Genomic DNA, 27,171 nt, shown 5'->3' on the forward strand with positions numbered 1-27,171 from the left:
CATGTCCTGAAAAGTCCACGCACATCTGTAGGGCATTGATTCCATTTCACTGAGGCACAGCAAGCAGTGGGTGGGTGCTCCACAGCCCTGCCATCACCCTGGTTGTTCTCCAGCCTGTCCACAGCATCGCAGCAGGTCCTGAGGCTGCTCTGGGGCTTTCTGGATGCTACCTCTGAAGTGTCTGCCATTGTGGAGATGTACTCTGGGTTTTAGCAACAAGCAAAATGAGGTATATTTTAGGAGCACAGGAAAAAATCAGGGCTCCGAGCTCTTCTGGTGCCTTTTTCCAGTGCTCCAAGGATGAGGTGTGCCTGTCCTTTCCTGCGCACAGTATGCTCAGCACAGCAGCTTCCTACTCTGTATCCTCAATTGTTCAATGTGCTGAGCTTCCACAGCCCCCAGATCTGTCATGCCCCCCTTAGCTTGATGACGCTTCCACCTCTCCAGGTGAAGCACATGCCCTGCAGATTCCTTCACTTCCCCCAGAGGCGTGTGTCTCATTAACATCACGGTAGGGACCCTGAAGCAGGAAGGGATCTGATTCCCAAAACACTGATTAAACACAAAATTAACGCATGTGGGAAACTTCTGCGGCTCCTACATCAGGGTGCTTGCAAAATAAAGGGCTGTTTACTTTTCACAAGCAGAGCCACTGTCCCACATCCCCCAGAGGAGACGGCCTTTCACTAGGGGCCACATTAAGTCTGCCTTTCACAAGGGACCACTCTTATAACACATATCAAATCCCACCACCTGTTTAGAACCAACACGATTCCAGGGATACATTTTCCAGTCAGCCTAATGAAGACAGTCACAGGTATACAGACAATGGCAGTGAAAATCAGCAACAAAGACCAGAGGGACGTGCTGGAGGGAATGAGGTAGCAATGTTCAGACAATTGCCAGCCTCGCCTGCGTGGGCTGTCACCTAGGCACACACATCAGGAAAGCGCCCAAATCCTCAAGGCCACAGAGGATGCCTGCAAGGCCTGATAGCAAAATAATGAGTCAGTGTGCTTTTGTGAAATGATGCTGCTGAGTTTTTTGGGTGAGGTGTTTCTTTCAACTTATGGGTATAGCTCCAGCCATACAGTTTCCCAGCGGCTGCATCACAGGGATCTGCCACTCTTTGAGGCTTTTGTTCTTTGTGTTTTTGTATACAAATGACCTAATTAGAGTTGAGGTGGCAAAAGTTAGCCCAGTTCACATTCATCACCAAGAGAGTTTGGATAACAATATGGTCTTTTACAAAAATTATTACGGTTTTTATTATACTTTGTTTTGCAGTTTAGGATTGAAAAGGAATAAAACAGAAATGGTTTAAGAGGCAAGCATAAGATGTACGTTTTTATGCGCAAAGCTGGGGTAGCACTGGCTGGTAATTGGACCTTTGTGCTTAAATCATTTTGCAGATATAACACCTGGGTACCAGCTCTTTACTGAGACGAAATGTATCTTAGGACTTCAGAATATTTAGTGAGGCAAGGTTCGCATTGCTGGCTGGCATATTTTCTTGGCTGTCTTGAAAGCTATTCTTGGAATTTATGGGGTTGATCCCATTGGGAAATAGAAAAAAAAATCAAATTGACAGGAACTTTGCATCAAGTCATTTAACGGGGAGAACAACTGGTCACTCTTACCGCAAAAGCCATCTTTAGAGTTGTTTTGTCTTCACACTTCATACCTTTCATTAAGCACACCTCTTCTGGGGATTGGCCAGGTGGTTTGGCCAAGGTGCTGCTCTGGACATGGTCCTGGCCCCCTTTAAAATCGCTGTCAACTCACAGTGCATGCCGTGTGGGGTCTGGTACCTATGACCATATATTTTATTACAATCTGTCGTCTTTTCTTCTTCTCTAAACCATAAATTCTTTTTTAAGTTCACAGTGTCAAAAATAACATAGATGCTTAATAAATGTGCATTGTGTGAATGAATGACGGAATGAGTGATTGAGAGGAAGGATAAAGAGTTGCACAATGGCCAGAGCTCTCCTTTTTCAGTGGTGTTCTATAGGGTTGCTACATTTTTGGAAGGTTGGAGAAAACCTCATTTAGAACTTCTGCCACTGTTTGAAGTTAAAAAAAAGCTATGTATTTTAACTGACAAACAATAATTGTACTTATGGTTACATAGTGATGTTTTATTTTTATTTATTTATTTATTTATTTTTTTGAGACGGAGTTTTGCTCTTGTTACCCAGGCTGGAGTGCAATGGCACGATCTCGGCTCACTGAGTAGCTGGGATTACAGACACGCGCCACCATGCCCAGCTAATTTTTTGTATTTTTAGTAGAGACGGGGTTTCACCATGTTGACCAGGATGGTCTTGATCTCTTGACCTCGTGATCCACCCGCCTCGGCCTCCCAAAGTGCTGGGATTACAGGCTTGAGCCACCGTGCCCGGCCCCATAGTGATGTTTTAATAGACATAATGTACGGTAATCAAATGGGGGTAATCAGCATATCATCCTCTCAAACACTTATCTTTTGTGCTCCTTCTAGCTATTTGAAACGATGTAGGGTTTTCTTATCTGTAGTCAACCTACTGTGGCATAGAGCACTAGAACGCTTTCCTCCTATCTGTCTGTAATTTTGTATCCCTTTGAAGTTTCATTTCAGAGGGGAAAGTGATGAAGCACTCCCATGCCTCCTATCCCGAATTCCGTATCCAGGTCTGTGACCGTTACCCCTATGCCTTTAAGTCTGAAACCTAATTTAGCCTGTGGTACTTCTGGAAATCTCTATCTGCTGCTGAAAACTTTCAGAGCTGGAGTCACAACTACTCAGGGACAGCTCTCCTGTTGATAGAACACCTCTTTAACAGTGGCTGAAACAATAGGGAATTGTTACCTTTCATACGAAGTGCAGAGGCAGGTAATTCCATGGTTGGTAAATTCAGCAGCACAACAATGTCACCCAGAGGCTCTCTTTTTCCACTCAACCACATTCAGAGGCATACCGTATCACGTTTTCAAGATGGGTGCAGTTCCTCCAGGCATCGCCAGTTTTGCCCAGGTCTATCAGCAACAGAGGACATTGTTCTCATACATTCACTTTAGCCATGAAATAAAATCTTTCCCACAGTACTCCCAGCAGGCTTCCCTCAGATCCCACTGGTGAGCAACAAATCTCATACCTCTCTCTGGAGAATGGTACCTGGCCTCATCTGGCTCTGCGTTGGTGGCCAGCTTTGCTTCCCAGGCACACAGGTGAGAGAATGGGCAGCCAGCGTCACCTGTCACACTCTGCACAGTTGATTCTAAGAGGAGTGGAGTTTGACTGGTTTTCTTCCTAACTTTGTAAAGGGGAATTTGTGTTTTAAGGTGGAATACTTCCTCTTGTTTGCTGGGGTGCTTATCTGATATTATACTAATAAAATCCAACATAAAAGATGGCTTACATTCCTCATGCGAAAGGAAAAGCTCCAAGGTGGACTGATACCAGGAATGTGGGGTCCATGTCCTCAAGCAGAATCCTTAGCAACTTGTCTCCCTGTCTTGATTTTTCCCAGGAAGCCTCTTTTCTTCTGGAGGCAGGAAGATTGCCAATGGCTCCCAGCAAACATCTGCTGACTTGGTCACTCCTGGGAGAAAGTTGCTGTCCCCAGACAGGTTCAGCACAATCCTGGGTTGCTCATCACACGCTGTTTGGCATAACTGGGATCATGTACCCATCCTGAGCCAATCACTGCAGCCAGCCCTGAACCAGAAGCAGGGATCGTCATGTACCCATCCTGAGCCAATCACTGCAGCCAGCCCTGAACCAGAAGCAGGGATCGTCATGTACCCATCCTGAGCCAATCACTGCAGCCAGCCCTGAACCAGAAGCAGGGATCGTCATGTACCCATTCTGAGCCAATCACTGCAGCCAGCCCTGAACCAGAAGCAGGGATCGTCATGTACCCATCCTGAGCCAATCACTGTAGCCAGCCCTGAACCAGAAGTAGGGATCAGCCCCCAGTCGAAGGACTTGGGCAAAGAGTAGGGGAGGGGTTCTAGGTGGGCTGTGGACACTGATGAGGACAGGAGCTGGAGTGGGTGCTACTCCAGTTACCATAGTCTCACGGGTCCTGGAATGGTGCTACAGGAGCCCAAGTGGGATTCTCTAGCTCTGCAAACTCAGGAGTCACAGTTGGGTCCATAGTGTTGATATTTCTGGTCTCTGTATAAGAAATGTATTTTGTTGGACTAATCAAGTTGTAATGTTTTTTAAATGAAGGAAGAATTTATATCACAGTCATCACTTAGATTTGTAAGGATAAGCCCTTCATTCTCTTTAGAAGGGATAAAAGTTTACACGAGGAAAAAGGTCTGTAACTAGAGTTACATAAATATAAAAAACCCTTAAATTTCAATATCCTTTATCTTTTCTTATCCTTTTTCGTATTTCTAATTTGGAACCACTTGTTCTATAAGAAGTACATTTTTTCTTTTGAATTGCATTTTATTCCTTGCTAATATTCCCGTAAAATCCATTCTAAAATATTAATGAATGCTTATTTTCATTGGCTGTCATAAGATTGTGTTACCAAGTGAGATGTGAATTGCAGGCTCACAGGATGAGTGTGTTTGCCTGCAAACCATGTGAAAATGAATGTAACCCTAAGAAAACATTATACCAAAAGTGGTAGTCTCTGCAGTCTGTCAACCTTGGGTAGAGTTTTAATACATTATACCGTGGTAAGTGTGTTAAAGTACAGGCGTAACTCATTTTGGTGTACTTTGCTTTATTGCACTTCTCAGATACCGTGTTGTGTTTTGTTTTTCTGGTTTCTTTTTTAAACAAATTGAAGGTTTGTGGCAAGTCTACATTGATATAGTCACTGGTGCCATTTTTCCAACAGCATGTGCTCACTTCCTGTCTCTGTGTCACAGTTTGGTAGTTCTCATAATATTTCAAACCTTGTTATTTTTATTATATCTGTTATGATAATCCATGACCAGTGATTGTCGGTGTTACTAGTATGAAATGTTTCAGGCCATCACAAACTGCACTCATATAAAACAATGGACTTAATCAATAAATATTTTATGTGTTCTGACTATTCTCCTTACTGGCCATTTCCTCATCTGTCTCCCTCTTCTAAGATCTCTCTATTCCCTGAGACCAAACAATAATAAAATTAGTCCCAATAATAAGCTTACAGCGGCCTCTAAGGGTTCAAGTAAAAGAAAGAGTCACATGTCTCTCACTTTAAATCAAAAGCTGTAAATGATTAGTTTACTAAGGAAGGCGTGTCAGGAGCCGAGACAGGCTGAAAGCTACATCTCTTGCACTGAGGAGCCAAGTAGTGAATGCAAAGAAAAACTCATCGAAGGAAATTAAAAGTGTCTCCACTGAACACATGAACCATAAGAAAGCAAAACAACCTTATTGCTTATACGGAGAAGTTGGAGTGGCCTGGATAGAAGACCCAGCCAGCCATCAGAACATCCCCTTAAGCCAAAGCCTAATCCAGAGCAAGGCCCCAACTCCCTTTAATTCGATGAAGGCTCAGAGAATTGAGGAAGTTGCAAAAGAAAAGCCGGAAGCTAGTAGAGGTTGGTTCATGACGTTTAAGGAAAGAAGCCGTCTTGGTAACAAAGTGCCAGGTGAAGCAGCCAGTGCTGCTAGAAAAGCTACAACAAATTATTCAGAAGATCTCGCTAAGATAACTGATGAAGGTGACTACACCACACAACAGATTTTCTGTTTAGATGAGACATCCTTCCACTGGAAAAGGATGCCATCTAGGACTTTCATGGCGAGAAAGAAGTTAATGGCTGCTTTTAAAACTTCAAAGGTTAGTCTGACTCTCTTGTTAGGGGCTATTGTTTAAATTGAAGCCAATGCTCATTTACTGCTCTGAAAATTCTCGAGCCCTTAGGAATTTTGCTAAACCTAGTCTGTCCTTTATAAATGGAACAACAAAGCCTGGATGATAGCTCATCTGCTCATGGCATGGCTTACTGAATATTTCAGGCCCACTGTGGATACCCATTGCTCGGGAAGTAAAGGTTCTTTTCAAAATATTACTGCTCATTGACAATGCCACTGCTCACCCAAGAGCTCTGATGGAGATGCATAAGAAGACTAATGTTTTCAACATTATAAATGCAAACTATATATAATTATATGAATATATATAAATATTTATATAAACGTTTATGTATTTATATAATTAATATATATAACTTATATATGTAAATTATATATATTCTCTCAGCCTTCATAGACTTAAATAGTTAATATTATATATGTTTAACATATATTATATTTTTAATATATAATATACATATTAAATATATTTAAAATATACCTTATAACGTAAACAAATATATTTTAAATATATTTTAAATATACATATTAAAATATTCAAAATGCCATATTTAAAATATGTATTATATCATAAACATAATATGTATCTGAATATGTTTTAAACATATTTAATATGTATATCATATATAAAACATAGATAATATAGTGTTAAACAGATATATAATATTAACTTTAATTCTACAAAAGCTGAGAAAATGTTCTTTATTATACTTTAAATTCTGGGGTACACGTGCAGATCACGCAGGGTTGTTGCATAGGTGTGAACATGCCATGGTGGTGGTTTGCTGCATCCATTGCCCTGTAATCTACCTTAGGTATTTCTCCTAATGCTATCCCTCCCCAGTCCCTCCACCCCCTGCTATTCCTCCCCTAGCCCCCTAGCCCCCAGGCCCCGGTGTGTGATGTTCCCCCTCCTGTGTCCATGTGCTCTCATTGCTCAATATCCACTTATGAGTCAGAACATGTGGAGAATATATATAATTTATATACTTTTTATATATTTATATAATTATTATATAAATTATTAAGTATATATACTTTAAATATATTTATATGATTTATATAAATTATAATTAATATATGTTATAATTAATATAATTAATATTATAATTAGTATAAATTACATGTTATATTAATATATAGTATATATTTGTGTATTTAATTAATATATAATTTTTATATATTAATTATTGAATATATGAATATATTGACAATGCTACTGCTCACGTAAGAGCTCTGATGGAGATGTACAAGAAGACTAAAGTTGTTTTCAACATTATAAATATAAACAACATAATGTTTTAAATATATATAATTATATATAAATATATTGAAATTATTTTTGTGATAATATATTTATATTATGTATTTATATATAATTATATGTCATTATATATATGATCATATATATAATTATCACAATATTATATATCACAAAAAGTATCACAAAATTATATATAATTTATATATATAAATTATATAAATATATAAAAATTTTATATATATATATATGTATACCCACAAGGAAGATTTATAATGTTTCATTACATTGTTTCTCTTGCCATAGTTCGAAAGGGGTTCCTAACTTATGGAAAATCATGATTAGCTTTGATCACAAAAAATAATTTATATAGATTTATATATAACTATATATATTTAAAACTTTATGTTGTTTATGTTTATAATGTTGAAAACAACATTAGTCTTCTTGTATATCTTCATCAGAGCTCTTGAGTGAGTGGTAGCATTGTTAATATGTTCATATATTCAAAATGACACTTAAAATACATATTTGAACATAATTGTAATATATATGTTAAATATGTTATTTATGTTTTAAATATAAACAACATAATGTGGTTTTCACTCTTGCTAACACAACACCCGTTCTGAAGCCCACAGACCAATAGTAAGACTTTAAAGAATGCATTTCATAAGGCTATTGCTACTGATGTATCTGGGCAAAGTAAATTAAAAGCCCTCTAGAAAAGATTCACCATTCTAGATGTCATTAAGGAGATTCATGACTCATGGAAAGAAGACAAAACATCAACATCTACAGGACTTTGGGAGAAGCTGATTCCAACCCTCATAGATGACTTCGAGGGGTTTAAGTGGAGGAAATAACTCTAGATATGGTGGAAACAGCAAGACAATTAGAATTAAAAGTGGTGTCCAAATATGTGGCTGCATTGCTGCAAACTCATAATAAATTGAAAAAAAGTCAATCTCCGAAGCAAACTTCATTGTCTTATTTTTAAGAAATGACTTAACCACCCAACCTTCAGTAATTAGCATCATGATCAGTCAGAAGGCAGCATCATGGAGGCAAGACTCACCACCAGCAAAAACACTACAACTCACTGAAGACTTAGATAATTGTGAGCAGTTTTAAAGCGGTAAGGTATTTTAAAACTAAGATATGTACATTGTTTAATCAGACATAATGCTATTGCACTGGTAGGCTGCAATATAGTGTAAATATGACTTTCATATGAACTGGGAAGCTAGAATGTTTGTGTGACTCACGTTATTGGGCTTTTCACTTTACAGTGGTGGGCTGGAACTGAACCCACAATATTTCCGAGGTGTGCCTGGTCTGTTTAAAAGTATTGTAAGGGCTATAGTATATGGGAACGCTCTGCACTTCGCCCCCCCTTTCTTTTTCTGGAAATCTAAAATAGTTCTAAGGGAAAAGCTCACCAATTAAAAAAATTTTGTAAGTAAAAACTTGAATTTCGTTAAAAATATAGAAAAAACATATTCTGATGAACTCTCACCGTGAAGAATTGTGAATGACGAAGTTAGAAGCCATTCAATAAAGACTAATGATGCTGCCAAAGGAGAAGATTAGGAAAAATCGAGCAAGGTTGACAGTGTTTTGACAGATAATACCAGACCAAAGGAAATGCAAGACGTGTAATGGATTTGTCATCTGGCAATCTCATGTCACCAGATAACATGGACAGGGCCTTGTTCCTTGAATGATTTCTATCTGTGTCCTTGTGACCCAATTTCCAGAGAAAATAAACTATATCTTCTTATGTGGCTAGAAACTATTCTGTAGAGCATGCCTTCAACTAAAAATTGAAATAGAAACTGAATGAAAGGCTCAGTGGCCCACCATAGAAAGAAAAGTTTATGCTTCTTTAGAGTATGGAGGAGTAGCAAAACCCTAGTGCAGATTTTAATTTAATTTAATTTTTTATTTTATTATTATTATTTTTTTGAGACAGTGTTTTGCTCTTGTTACCCAGGCTGGAGTGCAATGGCGTGATCTCGGCTCACCGCAACCTCCGCCTCCTGGGTTCAGGCAATTCTCCTCAGCCTCCTGAGTAGCTAGGATTACAGGCACGTGCCACCGTGCCCAGGTAATTTTTTGTATTTTTAGTAGAGACGGGGTTCCACCATGTTGACCAGTATGATCTCGATCTCTTGACCTTGTGGTCCACCCGCCTCGGCCTCCCAATTTGTTTTTTTAACTTTTGAGAGATGTGTCTTGCTTGGCTGGAGTACAATGGCATGCTCATAGCTCACTGCAGCCTTGAACTCCTGGGTGCAAGGAATTCTGTTGCTTCAGCCTCCTGAGTATCTGGGATTATAGGTGTTTGCCACCCTGTGTTGCAAATTATTTAATTTTTTTAGAGATGAGGTCTCACTCTCTTGCCTAGGCAGGTCTCGAACTCCTGGCCTCAAGGGGTCCTCCTGTACTGGCCTCGCAAAGCACTGGGATTACAGGCATGAGCCACCACACTTGGCCCAGATTTCTTAAAAAGACAGCACATTTCTTTCTGTTATAATCCCAACTCAAGATAAATTTAAGAACAGAGTCGAATTCTCACGAGGGGTGTTTCCATGTTTGGATGTCTGAAACAAATCTTTCCAAAGTGCCTATTTGCACACATTAATTTGCATACATTAATTGATTAAGAAAATATTCTAAGCAATTTCAAGGCGGATAGACTCATGTTGTTGGTTAGTTTGAGATCCATTGCTTTTTGTGCAATTAAACATTTAACAATATACCAAAAAAAAGCAGTGTTACTAAAACTAAGATACAGAGACAAGCATAATTACATAACCTAAGCAAATAAAACTCAAGCAAATAGAATCTTTTATTGTTTTCATTTGTTTACTTTCTGATGAGATTTTAACAGCATTGGATTTTAACCTTTATCTTATTTTATTAAAATTGCTAAGGTTTTTAAAAATATGTTCTTATCTTTAGTTTTATTATTATTATTGCCTTAGAAGATTACTGCCTTTTTTTTTTGTTTTGTTTTTGAGACGGAGTTTTGCTCTTGTTACCCAGGCTGGAGTGCAATGGCACAATCTCGGCTCACCGCAACCTCCGCCTCCTGGGTTCAGGCAATTCTCCTGCCTCAGCCTCCCGAGTAGCTGGGATTACAGGCACGCGCCACCATGCCCAGCTAATTTTTTGTATTTTTAGTAGAGACGGGGTTTCACCATGTTGACCAGGATGGTCTCAATCTCTTGACCTTGTGATCCACCCACCTTGGCCTCCCAAAGTGCTGGTGCCTTTTTTTTTTTTTTTTTTTTTTTTTTGTGATCAAACTAGCTACAGTTTTCTGTAAGTTAGGAATCCCTTTTTAACTATGGAGAAAGAGGCAATGGAATGGGACAGTATGAACTTTCTTGGTTGGTTTATTCCATGTTTGCTTTTGTTCCCCTTCCAGTGAACTTTCTGATTTGCTACTGAGAACTCTGCTCTGCTTGCCCCACTCTTGCCCCCAACTCCCTTTGGCAATTTCTGCCAAGTCATTGTTAATTGCATACCTGTAGTAGAGTTGAGCCCAAAGAAAATAAAGCACTGATTTATGACTTTTTCTCTCTCTTATCTTCACAGAAAAATTTTATCAATGTAAACTTTTTAGATGTTGATTTTTGAGTATCCCAGTGAGTATTATCTTCTATGTCATTATCCCGGATCCTATCTTTGGTGCCAATTTGACCCATCCTTAGTGAATGGTGAGCCTCTCTCATTTCCATTTTTAATGGTAGTGGTGTGTGTCTTAGTCTATTTGGGATCCTATAACAGAATCTCATAAACTGGGTGGCTTATAAGCAACAGAAATACATTTCTCATGGTTCTGGAGGTTGGGAAGTCCAAGGTCAAGGTGTGGGCTAATTCAGCATCTGTTGAGTGTTTACTCCCTTGTCCTTAGATGGCCATCTTTCTGAAAAAAGATGAAGTGAAGACCCCAGTGTGTGTGTCCTTCCACGTTGGAAGGAATGAGGGAACTTTCTGTGGTCTCTTATACAAGGGCAGAAAGGATATTCATGAGGGCTTTGCCCATACAACCCAATCAATTCCCACTTTCTGTCTTTTATTTTTTTTTTAACTTTTATGTTCAGAGGTACAAGTGCAGGTTTGTTACATATGTATACTTGTGTCATGGGGAGTTGTTGTATAGATTATTTCATCACCCAGGTATTAAGCCTTGTGCCCATTCATTGTTTTTCCTGATCCTATCCCTCCTTTCACCCTCTGCCCTCTGAAAGGCCCTGTGTATGTTGTTCCCCTCTCTGTGTCCATGTGTTCTCATCATTTAGCTCCCACTTGTAAGTGAGAACATGCAGTATTTGGTTTTATGTTTCTGTGTTAGTTTGCTAAGGATAAGGGTCTCTAGCTCCATCGATTTCCCTGCAAAGGACATGATCTTGTTCTTTTTTATGGCTGCATAGTATTCTATGGTGTATGTGTACCACATTTTTTTTCATCCAGTCTATCATTGATGTACATTTAGGTTTATTCCATATGTACTGCTGGGTTGAATGGTATTTCTCTCTTTAGGTCTTTGAGGAATTGTCACCTTGTCTTCTACAATGGCTGAACTAATTTATACTCCCATCAACAGTTTGTAAGTGTTCCTTTTTCTTTATGACATTGCCAGTAATTGTTATTTTTTGACTTTTAATAGTAGCCCTTCTGACTCATGTGAAATGGTGTCTTATTGTGGTTTTGATTTGCATTTCTCTAATGATCAGTGATGTTGAGCTTTTTATTCATATGATTGTTGGTTGCATGTATGTCTTCTTTAGAAAAGTATCTCTTCATGTCCTTTGCCCACTCTTTTATGGGGCTGTTTCATTTCTTTCTCTTCTAAATATGTTTAAGTTCCTTATAGATGCTGGATGTTAGATTTTTGTCAGATTGTATGGTTTGCAAAATTTTTCTCCCATTCTGTGGTTGTCTATTTAGTCTGTTGATAGTTTATTTTGCTGTTCAGAAGCTCTTTAGTTTAATTTAATCCTCTTTGTCAATTTTTGCTTTTGTGGCGATTCCTTTTGGTGCCTTAGTTATGGAATCTTTGCCCATGCCTATATCCTGAATGGTATTGCAAAGGCCCCACTTCCTAGTACCACCTAGTGTATTGGTGATTAGGTTTGAACATATAAATGTTTTGCAGAAATAAGCGTTCAGTTTATAGCAGTAAGAGATTAAGGGAAGCATCACAAAGGCAGATCTTATGAAGGTTGTGGATGGTTGAGGGTGGGCTACATTTTGGGCTTAGTTTTCTGTGTGACTGCCGAGTCAAATTTGAACAAGTTGTCAGGAAGACATGCAGAAGTCTTTAGTGCTGCATTCTCTCCCATCCAGGGGCATGAGATAATGGTACCATTTTTAGCAGAGTGACATGTGCTCTTTACATCAATTGCTGGTGGCCCTACGTAATGTATCAGGGGTTGGTAAAGGTTTTCTAGAAAGGGCCAGAAAGTAGGTATTTTAAAATGAGCTGGTGAGAGTGTCTGTTGTGACTAATCAGCTTGGGTGCTGTGGTGTGAAAGGAGACAGTCAACCAGGTACACAAATAGGCATGGCCGTGTTCCAACTTTGCTTATCAAAACAGGTAGCCTGCTGGAGTTGGCCATGGACCATAGTTTGCCAACTGCTACTATGTACGATTCCCTTTTGTTCTTGGAAAGAAAGAAGAAAGAAAGACAGAAAGAAAGAGAGAGAGAAAGAAAGAAAGAAAGAAAGAAAGAAAGGAAGGAAGGAAGGAAGGAAGGAAGGAAGGAAGGAAGGAAGGAAGGAAGGAAGGAAAGAGAAAAAACTGAACCAAAACCAAAGCCACAGTGAAGACAATAACAGTATCAGCTCTATTAGATGGTGAGGCTGGGAATTATGAAAGGTATAAAAGCCAAGCTGGATCTGAACCTAATCTCATAGTTCCAGAACAGCACTTGGAGCCTTGGATACGTATCAAGAAGGAACTTGATACATATTCAACATTCAATATTTATTTAAACCTCATACTCTTTTCATAGCATCTTCAGTTCTTCAAACAGACCAATGGATGGCATCAAATAGAAGCTCTGCGAAAGCCCAGGCCTTGGGTAGGTTTCTGGCAGTCCCCAAGCTTCCCAGTTTAAACTCTGCAGGGTGAGGCCTGTGGGAACCCAGCCTTACCATCAAAACACCACATTTGGTTTTACGTGTTGCCACTGATTTTTGTTTAATTAAAATGTGGATGATCTGTTTCCTTCTGCAAACTTCGAGTGTACTTTCCATACAGATATGGCTTTTCTTGTTGAGTACAGATTCTTATCTCTAATTGAGGATCTAGCTCCTCTGAGTGATAGAACTTGAGCCAGCGCAAGTTAGAGGCTTTCTGCCTGAAGATTTGCCAGCATAGTGATTTTAAACTCAGATTTTTACACCTGATTTTTAAAAGGTAGTTGATCAAACTAACCCAAGGAAATTTGCAAACATATGAAAAAATGCTCATCATCACTGGTCATTAGAGAGATGCAAATCAAAACCACATTGAGATACCATCTCATGCCAGTTAGAATGGTGATCATTAAAAAATCTGGAGACAACAGATACTGGAGAGGAGGTGGAGAAATAGGAACACTTTTACACTGTTGGTGGGAGTGTAAGTTAGTTCAACCATTGTGGAAGACAGTGTGGCAATTCCTCAAAGGCCTAGAAATAGAAATTCCATTTGACCCAGCAATCCCATTACTGGGTATATATATACAAAGGATTATAAATCATTCTATTATAAAGACACATACACACGCATGTTCATTGTGGCATTATTTACACTAGGAACCAACCCAAATGCCCATCGATGATAGATTGGACAGGGAAAATGTAGCACATATACACCATGGAATGTTATGCAACCATCAAAAATGATGGGTTCATGTCCTTTGTAGGGACATGGATGAACCTGGAAACCATCATTATCAGCAAACTGACACAAGAACAAAAATCAAACACCACATGTTCTCACTCATAGATGGGTGTTGAACAATAAGAACACATGGACAGATGGAGGGGAGCATCACACCCTGAGGTCTGTTGGGGGGGCAATAGGGAAGGGACATAGGGTTAAGGGAGTTGGGGAGGGATAACACGGGGAGAAATGCCAGATACAGGTGACAGGGGGATGGAGGCAGCAAACCACATTTCCATGTATGTACCTATGCAACAATCCTGCATGTTTTGCACATGTATCCCAGAACCTAAAGTGCGATAATATATATATATATTTTAAAAAGCCTCCTCATTAACAGTTGGAGCTAATGGAAATGACCATGAGACTTTTATGTCACTATTTGTTTTTCCTAACTGTCCCCTAACAACCTGCCTCTCTATTAAATTTTTCTTGTTATGGCTACGTATCTACTACCAAGTCACTGATAAACTATTTATAAAAGACATTATAGATGTGTCTCAGATAAAGTGTACATCTTTGAAAAAGAAAAGGATTGAGACTTTGAGTGCTACCTCTCCCTCTTTCTCGCTTCTCCATAACTTCATGCAAGAAACTCTTCATGATTTGAAAAGAAAATATTTAAGTTAACTGGCCTTAACCAAGTATCATCGCTTTAGGAAGAAATATTCTGTGTCTTTTGGAAAGAATGCTTCATTTTATTTTATGTAATTACATGGCTAACCTGTTGTGCCACATTCATAGATATACACACAGTGCCACTCACATAGATTGTTTGTGACTTTGCAAGTTGCATGTGAACAAAGGCAATTTGTGCAACTTCCAGCTTATGTCAGGAGAGCTGCACAGCCTTCCCTGACCAAAGATGGCTTTCCGTCTTATCTGTCATCCCACCTTCACTTTTCATGCTAATCTCTTCTGCCTGATGAGTATCTGGAGGACAGAGGCAGCACCAGTTTATTTTAACATGAAGGCCAGTGTCTGGACCAAAGTCTGGATGTAGACGGTATTCACTAAGTAATTATTAACTAAAGAAATTAATAAATGGGTATGTAATGTATAATCGAGAATGATCTAGTTGGCAGCTGACTTCCTGTTTTCTTCTGTTACACCCGTTTGCATGTCAGATCATAGCTATAACCACCATATGCTGGTGATTTTGAATTTCCAGCCATTGATAAGCATAAAGGTATAGCTCAGATGTGGTATGCAGAGGGTTTAAAATAGATTATATGATGGAAGCTGGGGCAAGGGCTACAAGAGATTGGATGGGCAGAGAAGCCTTGTTTGGGGAAGTGGTGTTGACTCTGAGGTGAGAGGAATGAGGACAAGCCAGCCACACAGTGACCTAGGGAAGAGTTTCTAAACAGAGGGAAGAGCAGGTGCAAGGTTGCAGGTGCACAGGGAAGATGGTGTCAGTTTGGTAGGTTGAAGGACTGGAAAAGAGAGAAACCAGCTGAGCTTGAGCCGGGTCTTTGGTAAGGTTGTCCCTGATTTAGGCACCCTGCGCTTCAGTTCAGCAAGTATTTATTAAGTGCCACCCACCTCCTGGGTGCTATTTTAGGGTCTGGAAAGTCAGCTGAGAAAAAAGCCAATGAGTCCTTCGTTGGTCTTCCAGAGCTTATATTTGGATGGGAGGAAATCAACATCTACTGTTAACAGTTGAATTGTATTCCCCCAAAGAAATAAAGTCCTAATATATCTCTATGACCTTATTGGGAAATAGGGACTTATTTGGAAGTACAGTCATTGAAGCTGTCATTAATTAGTTAAATTAATAATATAGGTGGTGTAACAGGGGCCCCTGATCTAATCCGACTGGTGTTCTTCTAAGAAGACAACCACAAAGAGACACAGACGTGCACAGAGAATGCTGTTAAATATGGAGGCAGAGTGGAGTGACGCATTTACAAGCCAACGAGCCCCCAGAATGACCAGCCATGACCAGAGGCGAGGAAAGAAGCATGAGATAAATTCCACTTCACAACTGCCAGATGGGACCAACCCTGCCAACACCTTGGTTTCCAACTTCTGGCCTTCAGGATGGTGACAGAATAATTTCATTTTGTTTTAAGATATCCAGTTTGTAATACATTCTATGGCATCCTCGAAACAATAATGTAACTATTGAAAATTGTATAATTCCGTATCAGGTTGAGATAAATGCTAAAAAGTTATAAGAAAAAAAAAAGCAGTTAAAGGGACATGGTAAACAGGGGTCGTTCAAATGCGGTGGTCAGGGAGGGCTTCCCTGAGGAGCAGAGCCCCAAAGGGAGAGTGGGGAGGACCCGTGGAGAGATGTAGGAGGAGTCTCCCCAGACCCCCGGTGTGGCCAGGGTTTTGCACTGGGGCTGGGGTTGGCGTGGAGTGAGTGAAGGAGCAATGTGGGGCTAGGTTGTTGAGGTAGCTGAGGCCTGCAATTTGCATGACTTTGCAGGCTTTGAAAGTACTTTGGATTTTATTCCAAGTAATCTTGGAAGCTACTGCCAAGTTTTGAGCCATTTGACGTTCTGTTTCCGTTTGTGCGAAGCACTTGGCTATTGTGCGAAGAACAGGAGGAGGAGGGGGAGGCAGCATCAGGGAGACTCTTGCCCACCGGGATGGGCGTGCTGGTAGCACAGGTAAGGAGGCATGGTCAGATTGAAGATGCAGGCGGACACAGAACTGACAGGGGCTGCTGACGGACTGTGTGTGGGATGTGGAGGGAGAGGGCTTTGACAATGACCCTGTAGGTGTGATCAGAGTGACTTGAAGAAGCAGGGTTTCATTTAATGAAAAGGGAGTGGGGAGTAACTGGTTTAGGGGACAGCGTGAGGACTTCACTTCCGGATAATCTTTGTGTGAGACATCTATCAGAGATCCAATCAGAAATGTTAATAGGCAGTTGGACATGTAAAAGTCCAGAGTTCAAGGCAAAGGTCAGTGTGGAAGTCAGCAGCTTGTAGGTGGAATTTAAAGTCATCTCGGTGTGCTGTGTCCCTGGAAAGGCATTTACTTCTATCTCATGAGATTCATTCATGTTATTTAAAATCCTCTGTGTCTAGCTGTGCACAAAGTAGAACTTTCAGGCCAGGAACTGGATCATGGGTTCCAGGAATAGCCACCCGAGAAGCATCATCCTGGTGCAACATCCGTGACCTGTCAGCACCACTCCAACATGGAAGAGTGAAATAAGAAATGCCCAAGCTCTGTTTTCTTTATTTTGGCCCATTTTTTTCTGTGGAATCTGAAAGAGAAGTTCAACTTGAGGCTAAGGGTACAAAACAATCCTCATAAGCAGAAGCAATTTCTTTTATGAAACCAGAGAGTCCCTGAGCACATGACTTAATTCAGCCTCCCTATCCTTAGGTGTTGATGTGTCACAGGCAAGGCCATCTTCCTAGAGGGTGACCCGTGCTTCAACCTGCAGCTACATTTTTGTGGGGTATCTTCTCAGACACTGGAGGAATGAGGAAACTGCAGACATTATTCCTTTAGTTGAGATTTAAGAGCCTCTGTCTGTAAAATAGTTCCTGTCGCTTGAGATGGAAGGGTCCTGTAGTAATGAATAAGCCACCAACATGAGTTTTGACACTTGGACTCTCACCTGACAGCCAAAGCCATCTTCTTTTCTTCTTCTTTTTAACTAACCTATTTTGTTTTTTCTCTAGAATTGGAGGCAAGTGAGAACTAGTCATTCCTCAATTTTAGCTGAGTTTTCGGAATTAGTAAATGCTTGAAGCATAGTGGTTTTTGCGGAATACTAGTCCATGAAATGTTCTGTATTCAGTGGGCTCATGTTTAAATAAATTTGGACGCAGGATGTTTTATACAACTCCCTTTTGAAGAAGGACATTGCATGAGTTCTTTTTTTTTTTTGAGACCGAGTTTTGCTCTTGTTACCCAGGCTGGAGTGCAATGGCGCGATCTCGGCTCACCACAACCTCTGCCTCAGGCAATTCTCCTGCCTCAGCTTCCTGAGTAGCTGGGATTACAGGCACGCGCCACCATGCCCAGCTAATTTTTTGTATTTTTAGTAGAGACGGGGTTTCACCATGTTGACCAGGATGGTCTCGATCTCTTGACCTCGTGATCCACCTGCCTCTGCCTCCCAAAGTGCTGGGATTACAGGCGTGAGCCACCGCGCCCGGCCTGCATGAGTTCTGTATTTGGTATAGTATCTTACCCTAAAACTTAGAAGTTTAAACAGCAAACCTTCATTATCTTAGACAGTTTGTGGGTGTGCGGTCTAGCAGGGGATGAGCTGGATGGCTGTGGCTCACGGTCTCTCATCATGTTGCATTCACAATGTTTTCAGGGGAGTGGCATCCAAAGGCTCAACTTCAACTTCAACTGTGGGATCCATTTGCCCGTTCACTCATGTGAAGAAGTGGAGGAAGTCTCCATTTCTCACCACTGGACCTCTCCATCAGGCTGCTCACAATGCAGATTTTTTCTTGAGGGAGATATGAGAGGTGGGGAGGCGCTCCAGGACTCTTTCAGTCAGTCTTTTATGACAATCTCAGAGGTGACAGACAAGCACTTGTGCTGTATGATATTGATCACAGACTAACTACGGTCTAATATAAGAGGATCTATACTTGGGTGTGTCTACCAGAAGGCTGGGATCCCTGGGGGCCCGCTGAGGGCATATGTGAAGCTAGCTGGACCTCACAGGGATCCCCATCTAATTACTACTTTAGACATGAACATGTCATGTAGCAGCATTCAGGGAAGGATGGTGTTTCAAGCTTGGGTAACGCATTGCTGACCGCAGCTCAAACAGAGCTAGACCTCCTTTTCCACTTGGTAAAGTATCAACTCTATCTTCGCTCAAAGCATCAGAGGTTGTAGGAGCACGTGTACTCTGTAACATGCCACTTTTCAGCATGTTTGTTCTTCCAGTATCTCGCTGACCAAGTGCTGATCTACTGGAAACATATTTTTAAAATTAAATCACATACATCATTGTTTCTCTGGTACAACCCACCTCTTTCTTGGACAGAATTCTGGGTCCTGAATGTTAAATGTCTCCTTGGTAAAGTCATTTGGGATTGGGACAAGTGCAGAAGCTAGACATGGCGCAGATGGTGATATTATCATTGTTCTAATTAGGTTGTGTTATTTCTTTGTCAATGCCTTCAAACAGACAATGGGTCTATGGGCATCAGGAGCTGTGTCAACCTCATATTTCTAGTGTCTAGTGCAGAGCCTGGTATATCCTTACAAGACACTCAGTTACCACTGGTGAATTAAGACCTCTGTTTTTCACAATGAAATGCAGTCTAGGCTCTGTCCTATTGCAGACATATCAGTACCTATCAGTCATCCTTGGTGCTTTCTGCCCTGCAGCACACTGAATACTCTGGCTGTTGTTCCAATATCTCTTTATATAGAGCAGTCAATTGCCCTGAGCATGGCTCAGAATATATTGCTCATTAAAGTGAGCTCCAGACAAGACTGCAAGGGCATTAGCCTGATGCTCCAAAGTAGCACAGAGTCTCCAGGGCATCGTCTAATTATTCATTTGCTAAATAACACAGACACACAATGGCTTAATTACAGTATTTTGCTGTGAAATAGAATCGTAGTGATTTCCACATCAGAGTATCTCATTAATGAGATTTGCTAAGTGTTATTGGCAATATTGTGAAATGCCCTTTTGTTTTAAATCATTTTCTAAATTGCTAATGTCATTTGTGGGAGAGAAAATTTCTCAAACTCTCTTGTGGAGGTGAAATGTTAGTGCTTCAGAAAATACTCACTGTTAACTTCTTCCCAGGTGGCAAGACTTGAGAGTGCATACAAACTGCACTTTTGACATCTCACTGTATCTCCGCATCATCAGCATTCAAGTTATTACCAAGCATTGAGAATACAAACATTAGATTTTTCACCAAGAGCCTACAAACCTGAATATGCAAATAGTTGAGTGTCCCATTTTGTATCCAAGCTCTGCCCCAAGTCATCTACATGACCCTGGTCAAGATGCTTTGCTGGGCCCCCGTCTCCTCATGGAAAACATATCTAGGTTCATTTGTGGATTCAACAAATATTTGTGTAAGAGTTTCAGGCTGTTTCCTAGGCAGGAAGAATAGAGCTGCAAACGGGACTAGACAGAGCTCCTGATTTCCAGCAGCTTATCCTCTAGCAGAAAAGACAGACAAGATGCTTGTAACTATGTGCCTGAGATAGTCCAAGCTAAGTGTGTGTGTATATATATATGTATGTTCAGCAAAAGGAAACTGGATAATTTAATTAAATCCTTGAGAATGCCTGCTACAAGGAGGATGCCTACTACAAATTGGATAATTTAATTAAGAAATTCTTGAGAATGCCTACTGCAAGGAGGATGGCCAGGGAAAGCTTCTCAAGGATAGTGACCTATTAGGAGAAATTTGAATAATAAGAAAGAGTCAGCTTCAGAAATTTGGGAAGACCATTCCAGGTAAAAGGAACCACTAAGGCAGAATTCTGGGTTGGGAGCCTATTGATGTCGTAAAGTGCTGACCAGCAATAAAACTCAGTGATTTCGACATGAGGAATTTCAGTTATCTTGTTCCCCCAGAAGGCCAGGAATAATATCCTAGGTTATCCAGTTCTCATGGGTTTTATTTTCTTGTCTCAATCTAGGCTGAGCTTTCCTCCCAAATGCTTCCTTCTTGATTAATCATTCCTGCTCTGACAATACCCCACCACTCTCAGCTACTTAGCGTGACCAGTTTGTTGACAATAGTAAAATTAAAAAAAATCCTTCCAACCAAAGGAATCTTCTTGTAGATTCTTGTTTCTTGTTTCTTTCTAGTCATTACTGGTCTTCCTACTAATGACCAGTAATGACTAAGAAAATGGATGGAATTTAAGGAGTTAAATTATTTGTTAGTTTTAGTGAGACATGAATATGAAATGTGGAGACCAAATCTTGTCTCCATCATTTCAGACTTTGTTGCTCATTGAAGCGCTTTTTCTGCTTGCCAGTCCATGTTCCATAAAACTGGACTAGCACCAGGGGAGCAACAAGTAGCTTCCCCCATTGATTCATGCAGGCCAGTGCCCTCCTGGTCTTTGGAAGACATCAGAAAAATGTGTGGAACATGTGTGTACACGTTAGGAAGGGCTGTTCCTTCTCATCTTGGTTGAGCATCGATCTAACCGAATCTAATCTATCAATCAACAAAGTGCCCAGCCTTCTAACCTTGGGTACTTTGTTGGTTGGCTGATTGATTAATTCATTCATTGACATATCCATACATATTTTTATTTTTAGTTTCTATTGCCTGAGGGTCAACTACTGTGCCTTTTCCCCTCATACCAAAAAGTGGGCGTAAGATCAACCTTCATCACACATAATACGCTGATAACATAATTACATCCATGCTCTATATTCAGAACCTTATATGTCTGGCTTACCTTATTCACACCTGTCCTCAAATACTTTCTATGAAGAAATGCACTGGGAAGGGCCCTAACAACACGTGCACATGGTCATATTTTTGTACAAGTAGCAAAAGTAACATATTTTAATGTCAGCTGTTTGAGATCTCTGTTTCTTTCCACTTCCACTTTCTCCTCTGTCACATTTGACCTCACATGGAGCGGCATTCAACTGGCTGTGATAATTTAGGGAAATTGACCAAGGGGAAGTTAGGTCAAAAAGCTGTTTAATTTGCATTTAGTGGGACATAATTAGTCATGCATTGCATAACAACATTTCAGTCGATGGTTGGAAACCTGAGAGAAAAAGAAAAAAACACGTGACCTGAAAGAGGAATGAAGGATGTTATGAGATTTGCTCATCGTGTGCTTAGTCAACCTTCTTACTATTTTAAAACATGAATTTGCTAAATTAAAGACAATCTGACCATAAATTCGGATATCACTGTTGTTGTTTCTCTTTCTTATTGTGTATGTTGCTGAAGAGGAAAAACCTGATGTGCATATATGAGGTGAAATCGTACTTAGGTTATTCAGAAAATCTACTATTTAAAATTAATAAAGTCAAATTTCTGACAAATGGGTTTATTAACAACTTTCATTAAAAGTAAATTAGTTTAATTGCTTCAACGTAAAAGCGGGTAATTTAAGTTAATGCTCTACAACACATTCACACTCATTTATCTGTGATCTGTGAATTAAGGGCACAAAGCAACTAGCTTGATAATCCCTTGACAACACGATAAATGAGAACTATATTTTTTCTTGCTGGAGTGCAATGGTGGGATCTCGGCTCACCCCAACCTCCGCCTCCTGGGTTCAGGCAATTCTCCTGCCTCAGCCTCCTGAGTAGCTGGGATTATAGGCATGGGCCACCATGCCCAGCTAACTTCTTGTATTTTTAGTAGAGACGGGGTTTCACCATGTTGACCAGGATGGTCTCGATCTGTTGACCTAGTGATCCACCTGCCTCGGCCTCCCAAAGTGCTGGGATTACAGGCTTGAGCCACAGCGCCGGGCAGAGAACCATATTTTTTCAATGGAAAGTTGATATAATTACAAAGCTACTACCTTTTTCTCACACTCCTTCACATATTATATGTAAACCACAGGGGCCTTTTATTGAAAATAATTAAAATTTCAAATTAGCCTTTTGGTTTAAAAACTATCTAATTTAGTCATTTTGTTAAGTTGAAGTACAAAACTAAATATTTAGTGGCCTGGCTTCTGTTTTTCGTTTTGTTTTGTTTTGTTTTGTTTTGTTTTCTTTCCTCCCACTGTGTTTTTGGGAGATACAGAGGCACGTATGCATTCAGGACTCAACATGTGCTGAACGCAGTGCCTACTGCCAAGTCGGTTTTTGGTCTTCACTGAGGTAGCTAGTAATTATTACTCCCATTTTACAGACAGTAAAAACGAGACACTAAAAATTAATATTACTAATAGCCTTGGAGTTTTAATTCATGTTCTGGCTTCATAAGAAGAACTGAAGGCCAGGGGCTGTGGTTCACACCTGCAATCCCAGCACTTTGGGAGGCCAAGGAGGGCAGATCATGAGGTCAGAAGTTTGAGACTAGCCTGGCCAGTATGGTGAAACCCCACCTTTATTAAAAATACAAAATAAAAAAAATTAGGCGTGGTGGTTCATGCCTGTAATCCCAGCTACTTGGGAGGCTGAGGCAGGAGAATTGCTTGAATCCAGTAGGTGGAACTTGCAGTAAGATGAGATCGTGCCTTTGCAATTCAGCCTGGGCAATGGGTGAAACTCCACCTAAAAAAAAAAAAAAAAAAGAAAAAGAAAAAGAAAAGAAAAGAAAAGAAAACTGCCCCTTTCTTCTATTTTTTGAAATACTTATCTAGAATCAGTCTTGTTTATTTCTGAAATATTTGGCAAAATATATCAATGAAATTATCTGGCCCTGAAGTTTTCTTTGTTGGAAGGTTTTTAACCACAAATGTAGTTTTATAAACAAATGCACACCCACATGTATGTATGTATGCAGGTATGTATGTATTCAGGTCATCTGTTTCTTCTTCAACGTATTTTGATAGTTTGTGTTTCTCAAAATAATTAATTTCGGCCTGGGCACGGTGGCTCAAACCTGTAATCTCAGCACTTTGGGAGGCCGAGGAGGGTGGATCATGAGGTCAAGAGATCACACCTTCCTGGTCAACATGGTGAAACCCCATCTCTACTAAGAATACAAAAAATTAGCTGGGCACGGTGGCACGTGCCTGTAATCCTGGCTACTCAGGAGGCTGAGGCAGGAGAATTGCCTGAACCCAGGAGGCAGAGGTTGCGGTGAGCCGAGATCGCGCCATTGCACTCCAGCCTGGGTAACAAGAGCAAAACTCCGTCTCAAAATATTAATAATAATCATAATAATCATAATAATAAATTTCATTCAAATTATTGAATTTATTGGCATAAAATAGTTTTTAGTATTTCTTATTATCCCTTTAATGTTTGTAATATTGCTAATGATGTCTCCTCTTTCATTGCCAATTTTGGTAGCTTATGTATTCTTTTTCCTTTTTTCTGCATCTATCCAGCTATGAGTTCATCAATAGATATTTCTACCTCTCTCCTCTCTCCCACCTTCCCTGACTTTCTCCATTTCTTCTTGGCTGTAGAAAAGAGAACATACTTTGCAACTTTAAAGAATTATAAACAATTTTAAGTTTTCAGCTTTATTCAGTTTCAAGTGACAGTAATACAAATTAGGAGTTTTTGATCAGAAGAGGAAATGTATTCACTCATGAAATGAAAAATATCTATTCAAGAATCAGACTTGATTCAATGGTTTTTAATGTATTTTTTCAATATTATTGAATATCATTTCTCTTTGATCTTTCTTCTGGGCTTAATTTGCTTTTCTATTTGTCATTTTCTAAGGTGGAAGCTTAGATTTTTAAAAATGTAATACAAACATTTAATACTACAAAATTTCCTTTAAACTCTAATTTAGTTGCATCCTACAAGTTTTTATATGTTTTTTTCCAAAAGCATTTTCATTTAGATTCAGTTAAAAAATATTTTGAAAACTTTTTTCTCATTTAGATTCAGTTAAAAAATACTTAAAAACTTCTATGACGTTTGGCCCATGAGTTATTTAGAAGTGAGATGTTTAATTTCCAATTATTTGGTGAGTGTTCAGATCTATTTCTGGTCTAATTCTGTATAATTTATGTACATAGTTAGTGTTATTACTTACATTGTTTTAAACTTGCTAAGATTTTTTTGTGGCCTAGAAAAATGGTCCGTCTTGGTATATGTCCCATGAGTTATTGGTCAGAATGTGTATTTATTATTTGTTAGATGGGGCGTTCTGTAAATGTCAATTCGGTCATTGCTAGTTTATCATTTTGTTCAAATTTCCTTTGTCCTTACTGATTGTCTGTATATTTGTCCTATTAATTCTGGAGACAGGAGTGCTAAAATATCAAGTTACTATTTTTTGTCAGTTTTTTTTGTTCTTACTAGTTTTTGTTTCACGCATTTTTAAGATCACGCACATTAGGAATGGTCATCTCTTGGATTATTGACTCCTTTATCATTATGTAATGCTTTTTATCCTCTGCAATATAGTTACATTGGCCGATGTTAATATTAACGCATCTACTCCAACTTTCTTTTGGCTAATGTTTTCATTACATATCTTTTCACCACCACATACAGGTTACTTTTAACCTATCTATGTCTTCGTTTTTTTAATGGCTTTATTATAAACAATATATAACTAGGTGGATTTTAAATCCAAGTTGACAATCTTTGCCTTTTAACTGGTATGTTTAGGCCATGCACATTTTATATAATGTGTATATATAAAAAGTATATACATTATTTGATTAAAATATACCATCTCGTTAGGTTGTTTTTATTCATTTTTTTGCGATTCACCGAGACAATTTTTATGATTTCATTTTGTCTCTTTTATTAATTTATTATTTAACTTCTTTAAATATTCTAATGGTTTCCTTAAGTCTTATAATATACGTCTAGAATAACCAGAGTGTACTTCCAAATACTATTACACCTTTCACATGTAAGGTAAATTCCTTATAACCATATATTCCCAATTATTTCCTATAATTCTCTATGCTATGTTTCCATATTTGTTACTTTTACAAGTGATTTCAATACACGTCCTCAGGCCTGTTAAATGAGATTACTTTAGAACTCTCTCTAATGTTTTCTGTGAGTTCCTGTTAAGGGTTTTCGGAGAGAAACCCTGAAGGCAGTTCAGACTCTGGATTTCTGTGGTGGTTGGTGACTTCACACTGTCTCGCCAATGTGCTCTTGGCCTTTACCATTTGCCAACCTTCCCAGCTAAGCTCTCGTTACCGGTGTCCATGGGCGTTTGCCTCAGTTAAGCCCAGGTTCATACGTTGTCTGCCTCTCCTTAGATCTGAGGTCCTGTTGCTTGCTTCGTGAACCTAGCCCTCTGACGGGTTTGAGAAAAGTTGGCCACTTGGTGTTTGGTCTGAACACGGTAAAGCAAGAACAATGCTTTTTCCTGCTGTCTGTGTCTCTCTTAAGAAACTGAGAGTAACCTCGCCACTTCCTCCTGAGGAACCAGTTATCCATCCCTACTTCCCATCACAGCCCTCTGCTTATTAAGTTGGGATTGATGGGCTCCATGGCCCCAAGGTGGCCTGGCCCCAGGACTCAGGCCTGCACACTCAGCTTTGCTAATACCCTGGACACATAGATCACATTAAGCCTGGATAGCTCAGTGGAATTTGGGGTCAAAGATGTTTTCTTTGTTTTGTGATTGCTGGGAACAAAAATGATAGGGGTCTGGAGCTGCTGAGAGTCACCATGGGAAAAGAGCCTTTTAAAGATGAAGACACTACTAACAGAGAAGTGGAGATGAAATGACATTTTAAAATCTATTTCACTTTAGGGTTCAGGTATACTTGTTCTGGTAGATTTTAATAACACATGAGCCAGAGCTTTTTCTTTTGGTATTTTTGATTTAAACTCTAATTTGGGGTCTGTCACTTGAAACTGTAGGAATACTAACAAATTCAAATCATTTGTCATCGTTCATAATTGCAAATGATGTCCTCTTTTCTACCATAAACTACCTCACCATCATCATACCTTAAGCCAAAAGGTATGTATGTGTTGTTTAATGTGTCGGTCGGTAGTGCATATTGATTTGCAGCAATATTAGGAAAACTTCACTTACTCAATACTTACTGCTCTTCAGAGCATGTTCATGTACATGGTTTGATTTATGTAGATGAGGGTGTTAATTTCCTATCTGGCTGTAAGACATTACCACTAACCTAGTGATTTATAACAATGCAAATTTATTATTTATGGTCTATGGGACAGAAGTTCAATATGGGTTCTACTGGACTAAAGTCTGAGTGTTGGCAGAGTCATCTTTTCTTTGGAGGCTCTTCAGGGAGTCCATTTTCCATATCTTTTCACCTTATAGAGGCTGCCTACATTCTTTGGCTTGTAGTGCCTTCTTCCATCTTCAAAGCCAGCCCCAGTGGCTCAGGTCCTTCTCACATCATATCACTTTAACCTCCTCTTCTGCCTCCTTTTTCCACTTTTAAGGACGCTTGTGTTACACTGGGTCCACCAAGATCATCCACAATAATCTCCCATCTCAATGTCAGCTGACTAACAATATTAATTTTATTGGCAGTCTTAGTTCTCCTCTGCCGTGTAACCTAACATATCCACAGGTTCCAGGGAGTATGGTGGGGACCACT

General features: G+C 39.6%; 1 protein-coding gene across 1 annotated transcript in view; it reads left to right on the forward strand.

Moving 5' to 3' along the window:
• The window catches only part of LOC128928723 (uncharacterized), a 59,836-nt gene extending 37,818 nt beyond the window's left edge, over positions 1-22,018 (forward strand). Inside the window, exons 4-6 of the mRNA XM_078338169.1 lie at positions 10,686-10,807; positions 11,634-11,700; positions 15,812-22,018. Of these exons, the coding sequence (XP_078194295.1) occupies positions 10,686-10,727 (42 nt within the window). The 3' untranslated portion in view covers positions 10,728-10,807; positions 11,634-11,700; positions 15,812-22,018. The remainder of the gene's footprint in view (positions 1-10,685; positions 10,808-11,633; positions 11,701-15,811) is intronic.
• The last annotated feature ends 5,153 nt before the right edge of the window (positions 22,019-27,171 follow it).

This window comes from Callithrix jacchus, chromosome 9 (genome assembly GCF_049354715.1).
Source record: "Callithrix jacchus isolate 240 chromosome 9, calJac240_pri, whole genome shotgun sequence".
In the NCBI taxonomy this organism is placed as follows: Eukaryota; Metazoa; Chordata; class Mammalia; order Primates; family Cebidae; genus Callithrix; species Callithrix jacchus.